General features: G+C 34.7%; 2 protein-coding genes across 2 annotated transcripts in view; both read right to left on the minus strand.

The window, feature by feature from the left end:
• Positions 1-315: 315 nt before the first annotated feature.
• On the minus strand, positions 316-5,542 carry LOC100183825 (organic solute transporter subunit alpha-like). The gene is made up of 9 exons (XM_002128939.2): positions 5,373-5,542; positions 4,876-5,030; positions 4,527-4,600; positions 4,048-4,209; positions 3,411-3,528; positions 2,938-3,055; positions 2,422-2,547; positions 881-1,008; positions 316-656 (listed from the first exon to the last, which is right to left on the minus strand). The coding sequence occupies exons 1-9, from the start codon at positions 5,485-5,487 to the stop codon at positions 516-518; spliced, it is 1,137 nt and encodes a 378-aa protein (XP_002128975.1). The 5' UTR covers positions 5,488-5,542; the 3' UTR covers positions 316-515.
• A 1,097-nt stretch (positions 5,543-6,639) lies between these two features.
• LOC100183071 (histone acetyltransferase KAT2A) overlaps positions 6,640-11,576 on the minus strand; it is a gene marked incomplete at its 5' end in the record, with an annotated part of 7,042 nt that continues 2,105 nt past the window's right edge. The window contains 9 exons of the mRNA XM_002123160.3: positions 6,640-7,405; positions 7,870-7,954; positions 8,378-8,481; positions 8,879-8,993; positions 9,366-9,569; positions 9,929-10,083; positions 10,488-10,713; positions 10,945-11,111; positions 11,481-11,571. Of these exons, the coding sequence (XP_002123196.3) occupies positions 7,209-7,405; positions 7,870-7,954; positions 8,378-8,481; positions 8,879-8,993; positions 9,366-9,569; positions 9,929-10,083; positions 10,488-10,713; positions 10,945-11,111; positions 11,481-11,571 (1,344 nt within the window). The remainder of the gene's footprint in view (positions 7,406-7,869; positions 7,955-8,377; positions 8,482-8,878; positions 8,994-9,365; positions 9,570-9,928; positions 10,084-10,487; positions 10,714-10,944; positions 11,112-11,480; positions 11,572-11,576) is intronic.

Below are 11,576 nucleotides of genomic sequence, written 5' to 3' on the forward strand. Positions count from 1 at the left end.
TATAGCGAGAGCGGCAATCCTCGTAAAGGTATCGTTTGGGGCTCGTATAGCAAACGTTATGTTATCAAATGGTAAGTTAATCGGCCAGGAATGGTGTTGATTCTATTTAATAAAACTGCTTTGACGTAAGTCAGACAGCAATGTTGCGTGCCGTTTGAGACCCTCGTGACCGCGTAAGGTTTTACTGCCATCATGTTTTGCAGATTTGTCCGACTTTCTTTCAAGTGCTCGTTCTCCTGCGATCGTTTTCTCTGGGCGATTTTCACTGGTATCAAATTACGAGAATTTTTTATGGCATACCGTTACTGCGTGGGTGTGTCTTTGTTTCTTTATTCATTTATTCACATACATATATAAAATACCTTATGCATATACCCACATAATATGTTAACCCATAACAAAATACGGGGTCATTTAACAAGACAAAACGAAATGCGGGGTTGTTTAACAAGACAAAACGAAATACGGGTTTATTTAAAATATGAACGCAAAACTGTTAATAAAACATTCCCTTTTCAAACACTCTCAAATGCTTTGTTCGTGTGTAATCCGCCGTAAGGTTGTACGTCATCGCTGACGTCATCAGTAGGAATACTATCTTTATCACACGATCCCGTCCCTTCGCTCGTGGTCGCAGATTCAAAGTCTTTCTTTATCTGTGCACAAAAATCGATTGGTGCAATTTTTGTAAAGTATACTGTATATTTGGTGCAGTGCAAAACATTGTTCTCTCTTGTGTTTGTGAGAGTTCAAAGTGCGATTAGAAATCCTGGGACTTGGGTCTTTACACTATCCCATCTTACCCAACAGTACTATATACCATAGTCGCACTCGGTGTAAATTATCTATCTATATGTAAGAGTTTCTATAGTTTACGAACCGATGTGAAAGTTTCTCCAGGCAGAAGCACGGGTTGTACCTCACATCCTTCCTCGTTTCTACGGAATGCCCACCGAGCACACAAGGATATAATGAAAACCTCACATATCAGTATGTAGTTGTGTAACACTGTGGGAGAAATGAATGATATATAGTAGGATGAGGGAAGATGGAAACATTCTCAGCACATAATATTCAAATATCCTGACCGTGTTTTCAACAATTAACAACGGTATATGGGAGTCGTGAGGATACAATTTTATATTTTTTTAAATATTCTTTGTTTACTACCAAAAGGACCAGAAAAAAAGAATGAAAAGGTGTCCCATCTTCTCCCACCCTACTATATTTATCTTCACGTGACGGGGCAACAATAGTTATAACATGGGAGTCGTGAGGATACAATTTTATATTTTTTTAAATATTCTTTGTTTACTACCAAAAGGACCAGAAAAAAAGAATGAAAAGGTGTCCCATCTTCTCCCACCCTACTATATTTATCTTCACGTGACGGGGCAACAATAGTTATAACACAGTTTTTTCATAAATATCCCTTGCACACTCCTACGAGTTACCACATATGTGGGTTGTTTATCCTCGCATGACACGAGACTAATAGGCAGTTTAAACTGTTTTATAAAGTATAAAGTTTACGTTATCTTTTTAAAAACGGCAGACATGTATTCTAGGAAAATTTATTTGGGATACATTTCAGATGAAACCAACTATAGTTATATATAGGACGACATTTTTAATGCGCGACAATTTAACCCAGATTACAATAAATTGAACCAATTTGTTGTTTAATAAACTTGTAGAAGCAGAACTACTTGTACTAGAAACCCAAGTCTTAAAAATGCATTACGTAATAAAAAGGAACACCTGTGCCTATAATTCCTAGGACATTAGTCACGTCCGCTACAAAGTTCGCCGCTCAAAGAAATCGGAAAATATTTCGACATAATCGTTATGAAGGAATTTAACTATTGCTTTGTTCGTACTTTGTTAAACTCGTAAATGGTTTTTATGTGAAATTGTGGCACGCAGGCGGAAAGATCGAAGCTGGGCCAGACTCGTTAAAAGTTTTTAATCGTGTTTGAGCGTATGACAAAGAGATTGAAAGTTGCTGCTCTCAACATATGTGCGGTCGTAAATTGCCTCCGTGTGCGTCGGCCAACGGATATACGAGCACCGTGAACTATTGCCCAGGAAGAGAGGTATGTTTCGATTACGGTTACAGTATACCCCTTCCATATACAGTATATGCCCCTGGCTGTAGAACCTCACCCACATATAAGTAGGGTGGGGTGATATGGTATATTGGAGAATACGGTTTTATAAATCTTTGAATGTTCCTTGTTTAATACCAAACGGGACGAGAAAATAGAATGAAAAGGTGTCACATCGTTCCCCACCCCACTTTACATAAAGAATAAGTCATTCCCAAGAAAACAAATTAAAACTTCTATAAAACACCTATATAGTTAATACACGATACTAATTTTGCTTTAAAATAATCGCGACTATTTGCACAACACTTACGGTAACTATTTGCTTTGTCTGGGTAAGGAAATCCACACGACAATCCCCCGAGCGTATCCACCGCTCTAATAGTAAAGCCTTGGACTGTGTTGAAAGCAACCACCATTTGAACAGTAATGAACTTGGCTGAAAAAATCAAAAGATAATGGGTGAATAAGTATAGTAGGGTGGGGTAAGATGGGACATTTTTCTTGTCTCATTTAGTCGTAATTAATAAAGAATATTTACAGAAACACATAACCGCGTTCTCACGACTTTAAAAAGGTGTTGTTAATTGTTCAAATTACGATCAGAAAATAAAGAGTTTAGGTGCAAACCGTAGCTATACTATTTATCCCACAATACTATATATTGTTTAAAAGTCTTATACCTGATGCAGTCCATGTTTATATGTAGTATAAAACATATATACTTGATTTTTTATCGGTTTGGTCAATGACGTTACAAATATTGAAATCTATAGGTACAGCTAAATGTAGTTGATTTTAAAATAAACAAAAACCGTGTATATTATACCTCTGATGTTGTAGTTCTGCAACGTGAACCTGGAGACTTTACTAAGTACAGTGTAACCGTATAAGCACGTGAAGCTTGACAGTGTTCCAAGAAGACCAAGAATCGTTGAAACGAGGATCTAAACGTGATGCAGGTATTAAAACTGTATATGTATAACCATCAGTATTTTTTGTAAAATAGTGCTGGTATGACAACATCCCCATAGAGATGGCATATTCGTGTTATACCAAGTAGAGAAATGAATGTAACTTACTTTGTCCTCGCGTTGCCGGTAAACGACAGTCGCTATATACACGGGTGTTCATACACCTCGTGCCAGTTTACGAGTTACCATGTATGTTACTTAGTAATAGTTTTTTTTTTATTCTGCTTTTTCTTATCCTAGTACCCCGGATATGACACCCATGTACACATTGGGTGTTCATTATTACACGTTAATTCTCACGTTTTACAATACAATACAGTTTTCTTACCACTGCTCTGTTGGGCATGGTGTAGTATTCCAGTGCCAAGATACTTTGCAACAAGTAAATCAACGGGTACATGAGAAGTACTTGGTATACGAGGCCTTGCAGTACATTTAAACGACGTCTGAAAAATATAAGTAAAAATATAAATAAGCGCTGGCAAAAGCTAAAACATTTTATGTATGCGACTATATTATTGTTTATGTTTATATCGTTAAAGTTACGAACATTTTTTTTCGTAAACTTATGTTATAGCAGGGTGGGGTAAAATAGGTTTTCATTTTGTTAAATCGTCCCATTTGGTAGTAAAAAAAAGAATATTTCTAGAATTATATAACCGTAGCACCGCGACTCCAAAATAACGTGGTGATTGTTAAAAACACTATCAGGAAATATGGTATTCAGGTGCTAACGGTATCCCATTTTACCCCAAAGATCTATATATTTGTAAGGTTTTAAATTTAGCACAATTTTATATTCATATAAAATTTAATATTCACAGTATAAATTTTTTTCACATAAAATTTTATATAAAATTTAATATTTTATATTCAATTTTGTATAAAATTTAATATTTTATAATCAATTTCGTATAAAAATTTAACATTTTATATTCGTATAAAACTTAATATTATCCACGTACACAGTCATTGGGTGATTCCTCCAGCAGCAAAGAACAAAACAGCATGGAAATGGATTCGGTGGAACATACGGAACTCCCCTTAACGCTTCAACCATGGCTTGCTTGCCACCGTAGTAATGCAATATGTAGGTGAAAAACTTTTTGAGCACGACCGCAAAATAACTGGGAACAAAATTTGGGTTAAGGTTTACGATCTGAATTGGATGCCCTGTTTCACACACCTCAATGAGCCAGCTTACGAGTAACCACGTATACAATTTTGTGGGTGATTATTTTTTAAGTAATTTTTATTTTTTTAAGTAATGTATTGGGTAAAAATTTTAGACAACCTAATAAAGGGGGCACTCAGCCCGACGGACACGTTAACCACATTCCCACATCGCCTATAGAATATCTAGGATTATTCGTAAAATCTTTAACAAAGTGATTATTTCGTAAAATGTAACAAACTTTTTAGTAGAAATAAAATAATGGCTTACAAACTTGAGGCAAAACGGGCTGTGCCGGAAGTTCTCGGAGCGAAGATTCCGGTGATCGAAAGTGCTGTCAATACCTAAATAAATTTTTTTGCTAGATAAATTAATGAATTTTATTTTTCTTGCGTGGCGGGCAACTTCAGTCGTTATAACACGAGTGTTATGTTTCATACACATCGGCCGGCTTATAACTCGTATACGAGTTACCACATATGTATATGTGGGCGATTATTGGTTTTTTTCCCGTACGCTTTTTGTTGTCGTATTAATTATAAACTAAAAAAAACATTTAAAATTTTCATAAAAAATGATCCATATTTAGGCCTATGTATACAAACATGTAAAAACTTACAGGAAATAAACTTAAAACCCAGATTTCGTAAACTGTTCTCTTCCAATAGATTGAATTTTTGACAAGAAATATAACTTCATCAATGTAGATAACGACCATTAGGAAAAATAAGATAAAAGGAACCGACATTTTCCCGATGAAAGGAGCACCTCCCTCTTTTTATAAATAAAACAAATTTTAAAATATTTGGTTTACATTTTGCGGTAGTATAAAATGAATGAACATAACTTATTTATCCACGCGTAATATACAGTAGTTACCACGTATTTAACTTTGCGTGTGATTGCTTTTTATGCGGTGGACCTATATGCTGTACGGGGAACCACGTATTTAACTTTGCGTGTGATTGCTTTTTTGTGTATTTTCTGTATGACTAACAAGTTAGAAATTGAAGAAATTCTCGTTAAGTGTCTTGTTCACACGCTAACAAAATGGTCGAAAACTTTTTTATCACTTTCGTTGTATACAAAAAAATGAAATATTTTGTAATTTCGTACCTCCAATTTTGACCCATAGCTCTTGAGACGATATACTTCTTTTACCAGAGCAATCCCATACAGCAGCTACAGTAGCATTTGTCGTGTTTATCGGAATAGTGGTAGAATAATCCATATCGAATTACCGAATATTTTTATTTACGGATTCGTAACCTATAGAAAAAAAAAAGAAATATTTTCATGTACAAATATTCAAAATCGTATTGAAAATCGGACAATTTTCCTTTCACAGTGTTTGGAAAAGTCTAAAACGTCAGCACAACGAAGCTTTTAAGAATATAGACTCTCTCCAATGACTTGCTCTTTTATACGATGAGCGAAACCATAAACTGTTTGTGCGTCATAAGTTGTGAAAAAATCTAATGGCTTTTTCCGGACATCCCGATTCGAATCTATGTTTGCATAGTTAATGGAGATTGGTTTTAATACAGCAGATTCACAATGGCATATTCTCACGTGATCTCTTTATTATGACATTGCATGAATGCATTGAGACTGCTTGCCCTGTTTACAAAGCAACGTTTGCAGATTTTAAACGATCAGTCGCTTATTAAAGTTCATGTAGAAAGTATTATAACTTAATAGCCGTAATATTCTTTACTACCACATTAATAACTGTGTTAAGTTTTTATCACTGTAAAAACGTTTTGAAGGTTTATATCCCTAGCACCATAAAAAGTATATACCCCGCCCATTTTACTGTAAATTTTCTGTAATTTTTCTAAACGTTGAGGTGAAAAAGCAGTAAAAGCTATCACCAAAGCTATTTTATATTAATCACCATAAAAATATTGATCAATTTACGGCCATAAGGGGCTCCTAAAAGAACTTTTAGACTAACACTAAACAGTTGACTGAGATGTCGAAAACGTGCTGCACCAGCCCCGGTACAACTAAAAGCAAACTGCTCAATGTTTGATTAAATAATACTGTTCATTGTGTCTGAAGCTTTTATTTAACTTAACTTTATTCAAGTCTAGCTGTTTTGAGCCAATATGTAACTGAAGATCCTAATTCTGTACTATTTATAGAACGTTACCATATTTTCAAATGCTCACACCTGTTTTTTTCAAAAACATACACTTTTTTTCTATTTCTTTAGTGCTAAAGCTGCGACAGCATCGTTTATATATGCATATACAAATAATTCTAGTTGAAAATTTCTCGATTAGTCAGGATGTTGCAGAAAATCTGTCAAATCATTGTGTAAGTTAAAACCATAAGCTACCACTCATAAACCAACTATAAAATGACTCGTAAAATATAACATGTGTTTTCTTTGGTATATTATACACCACACTGTAAAACTATAGAAAATCTTAAACGAGAAGAAAAAGACAACCGCATTGGCCCGTTAGTTACAACTTCTAAAGTCCACCCACCACGTAAGGATAAATGTGTGACACAAAACTGTTTGGGACAGTAGTACGGCATATGTTTTCTAACATTGTTGTACAGGGTTGCAACATTAAGTTAAACACATTTAAAGTATATATGTGCTTTTATTAAATAAGCTAGGTTGTCACAAAAATAAGTTTGAGCTCAATGTTCACAAACAAAACGGCGAAAGTTTATACTGGAATTTGAAACTGCTTTTAGAATGCCAAATGCACTTCGTGTATTTAAAACAAAAGGAAAAAAACAAAAACATTCTGCTTGTGTGCGTCTTTATTATTTCTTATCTGATGTTCTCGAATCATGCAAAAATCGCATATAATTATATGTTTCGAACACGTAATGCACGTCGTGTATAAAAAACAGCACGAAAAGAATGGAAAACATTCTGCTAGTCTACGTCTGTTTTTTAAAACCATGTTGAAATGACATAACATCATATCATCTGCCATCTACAAGACCATGGTCGCGTAATTTGTTATAGAAAAAATTTTCCATGGTGTTTGCGCACTTAAAGTAATCAGATTCGGGCGAGTTAAATATGCGGCAATTGTCGAAGATTTTTTGAGCGTCGGTAACGAACTGGGCTTTCGTTGAATATTGCTTAGAACGGACTTGTTCGTTCAACGTTTTCAAATCTGAAATATTGGTAACAGAAATTTAACACTATTTTACGTTGGCTGTAGCTGTAAGCTCCTAAAAAAGTAGACGTAATTCTACATAACATTTAGGGGACCTTTTGGCGTGGAAAACATTTGCAAAATGCACTATAGTAGTGACTGGCTCAAAATAGCTACAAACATTAGGGATTAGAGCCAGAGCATTTTACATAACTTAAAGTGGTCCTATAGCATGGCCGTTTGGAAGAGAATATATCTACACTCGCTGGCACGAGGTGTATGAAACAGAACACCCATGTTATAACGACTGTTGTTTTCCTGACAAGCAAGATAATTTTTTTGTAAAACATTAAAACTAATAAACAGTAATCGTAAATATGATGTGAATTATCCAACACGAACGTGTTGCGTAATATTTTAAACGATCAATATTAATTTTACGACAAAGTTGAACTCGTTATCAAGAATGATATTCTCCTTACCCATAGGCGATTTTATGACGTCATAGTAGTTAGGAACCTCCGATTTTTTAACGGGTTCAAGAAAGGGCCATGCACTGCTGTGACTCTACAAGTATGATGACTATTAATATAAACCTAACATATTAACATTTTTTTAACTCTATAAAACAACAATAAAAAGGGATTAACAGAAAAATGATGTGGTAAAAATCCAAATATTAAATTCTTATAACAAAAAATGCTAAAAATACCAAAGACATATACATATAGTAGGGTCTAGGGTGGGAAAGATGGGACATCCTTTCATTCTGTTTTGCTAGTTCCATTTAGTAGTAAACAAAGAACATATAATTCTAAAACCATATCTTCACAACTCCTATACACCGTTGTTAATTGTTTAAAATAGGATAAGGATATTTTGATATTAAGTGTTAAATGCATCCCGTCTTCCCGCACCCTACTATATATCCATTTATACATGATGCATTAAATATAGACATTCCGTGCTTTCAGTATACATCATACATACCCTCATGCTTTGCACTATAGCTTTCAGAGGTGCAAACAAACTTTCAACAGATTCCACGATTTCTTTTCGTTTGCCGTCGCTATTTGGTTTCCATCCAGTGTTCACTGTGATGTCATAATGAATAAATTTTGTAATTTATTTATCCTCTTGTGGTGGGGTAATGACAGTCATATCAAAACAGCAAACAGGTGTTTGTTTCATACACCTCATGCCCACTTACAAAAACCACATATTTAACTTTGTTGATGTCTTAAGAATGTTTCATTATTTTTTTTTCTCTTGAGGATGTTTCATTATAACTACGGCTGACAATTTAGACAAATCGATCGAAAAATTTATAAGTGTCTTGCCCAAAGACACATATGGCCACAATGGTAGCATTGGCGAGCCTTGAACCCATATCTTCTGGACCAGAGGCAAGCTCTCTGACCACTGTGGCACCGCATCGGTTATAACATAAATTATGTGATAACCCAATAAAGTTAATTGTAATAAACTTACTTATGCCAGGTATGCTTTCTATAGGTATCTGACGAACCCCATCTTTAAAGCAAGTTAGACCGGGCATAACTTGGCTGATCTGTTGCTGCTTTTTCTCAATCAGTTTCTTTACAATCTGTGAATGATGGTGCAAAAAAGGTTTAATGAAAATTATACCTTTTCAGTATAGTTTGACGACAAAATTAAAATGTTTCTTAAAATAAGGTTATAATACATGTATAGAACTTATATCGTCTCTTCGGTCACGATAACGAAGGTCGAGAAAGTTTACAAGAGAGAAAAAGCGACAGTAATGGTAAAACAACAGTTGTTAAACAAGCTTACGAATAAAACAGAAAGAGAAATAATGTTTTCAATTAAAAGTATGACCATTAAACCCTACAAACAATACAATGTAAAATAAACAAAAGTATAACATAATGTATATTTGGTACTGGTAAAACCAATAGCATCTATTATATAGGATTATAATTTAACAGAAACTTACTTCTTTTTGCTTTCTTATTATATTACTAAACTCAGTGTAAGGAATCCTTGGGTTTAATTCACATCCCATTAGAGTGGCACCTTCGTAATCTTTAATGTACCCCACATATCCAGATCGTGGGACTTTTATCTCTTTGCTGAAACCCTGCTTCTTAAAGTAACCGATAGCGTATTCATCAGCATAGGTGAGGAAGTGGTACATACTCTGTGGACGAAATGGGGTTTTGGAATTGGACCAAAACTGAATACCAAGAGGTAATGAGTTCAAGGCTCGATGCTGCTACCATTGTGGACGTATGTGTCCTAATGGCAAAACATCTAATGGCTATTACTCCAACCCAGTGGTCAATTAATGGGTTGTCCAAACTATCAGCTACACAGAAAAAAAACAATAACTTATAAAGGTATATACATGGTATCTAGTAAGCTGGCACGAGGTGTATAAAATAAGACACCAGTGTTGTAACGACTGTCATTTTCCCGCTTGTGAGCCTACAATAGTTAAGATTAAACAATCTTACTATTATTACTAATACTTTTTCCCTTTTAAAATTAGAAATTTACCTGTTTAATGTGATATTCCTTTAAATGGTTCATAAGATGCGTTCCATACCCTTTAACCTGTTCATTGGATGTCACAGCACAGAATACAATCTCTGTGAACCTTTGCGATGGGAACATTCGAAAACAAATTCCACCAATAACGCGACCCTCTTTCACTGTTATAACATATGTTGGTTCAATTTTGTTTTTTATTTTTTTAAATTAATATGACTTTATTATCATTATTGAAAAGATACATCAATTTGTTTTGGTTAATAATACAGGTGTACTGTTTCATACACCCCCTTGCCTATTTACGAGTTACCACGTATCTAAATTTGTTTGTGATGGATTTTTTGATAAGCTGATAATTTTAACAACCCATCAGTGACCACCTGGGTTGAAGAAAAAACGTATTGTCAAGCCCACGATGCTAGTGAAACATCTTACTTAAAGTCCTAGGCCTTGTGGCTGTCAATTTAGACAACAAATTAATGACTACTGGGTTGGAGCATTTGCGGTTAACATTATTTTTCCCAAGAACATGTACACCCACAATAATAGCAGTAAAGTATCTTACCTAAAGCTAAAGTCCTATGCCTTGTATCAAACACCAAACGAGCAATGTAATCTCGTGGCATCCTTGGCAGCTGACGTGCGAATACATTCTGTATCTCAACCAGCCATGTGAGGATTTGACGGGAGGCATTGGCACAGTTAGCTACGACATGAAACTCTATGAGACCTTGCCTTTCTTCCTGTCGTGCAGCTTCATCTCTAGCTGATTGTGATGACAGGTTAGCCGCCTGCAATAGAATAAATAGTGAATAATAAAATAAAATTTATTTTTTGAACAGAATTTAAGAAAACTAGTCTTTTATTAATTAAAAAAGGAGTCCATTATGTCCTAAATGAGTTTTTTAGTAATTAAAAAAAGCGAATGAGTAAAAATTCCATTATTTACTAAAAAAGCATAAATTAATGGCATATTCACAAAGCACACACATTTCAAAGCTACACTCCACATAGTAACTAACCTCAGGACCCAACATTTGAGCAGGATCAGTTATCATATTGACCACCTCGTTAATAACTTCGAGTGAAAAATCTTGTTGTGTGTTATCGTTGTCAGATTGCATGGATGAGCGAGCACGCTTGGCATCATCGGAGGACTGAGTACCACTGTCAGCTCGACGCTTCCCACCTAAAAAATACAAATATTAATTATCAATAAGCATTTACTAAATTTTTTTTTTATTTAAAAAAACGGAAAAAAGGTAAAAACACAATATCAAATAAGTTACATTTATGGTCACTTGTAAGCAGGCATGAGGTGTATCGCGTATATCACAAAGGAATTGACTATGCCATACTAAAAAGGTGACATTTATTCATTTATAACTCTTGGGTGAAACAGCCACACTTTTTAACTAACATTTTTTCCTCACTTTTATCCATAGAGTAATTTAACGACTGTTGTTTTGCCATTGTTTCCGTTCTCTTCGTTTTTTAAAAAACATAACTTACGCTATCGTTTTCGAAAAGAAGAAGTTATCTTATTTTTCTAACTTACTTGGTGTAACAGCAATTGGTGTTTGAAGACTTCCCATTGGTGATGTCATGGAAAACAAACTTGGAAAACTACCAGGTGTGCCGGGACTTGTAATAA

The sequence above is a fragment of the Ciona intestinalis genome, chromosome 7, assembly GCF_000224145.3.
Source record: "Ciona intestinalis chromosome 7, KH, whole genome shotgun sequence".
Taxonomy (NCBI): domain Eukaryota; kingdom Metazoa; phylum Chordata; class Ascidiacea; order Phlebobranchia; family Cionidae; genus Ciona; species Ciona intestinalis.

Coding starts and splice junctions, on each gene's coding strand:
- LOC100183825 (XM_002128939.2), bottom strand. CDS start 5,487: ATGGATTATTCTACCACTATTCCGATAAACACGACAAATGCTACTGTA. Junction 2,548..2,937: donor GCAGAACTACAACATCAGAG/GTATAATATACA, acceptor TGATTTTTTCAG/CCAAGTTCATTACTGTTCAA. Junction 1,009..2,421: donor AGACAAAGCAAATAGTTACC/GTAAGTGTTGTG, acceptor TTTCTCCCACAG/TGTTACACAACTACATACTG.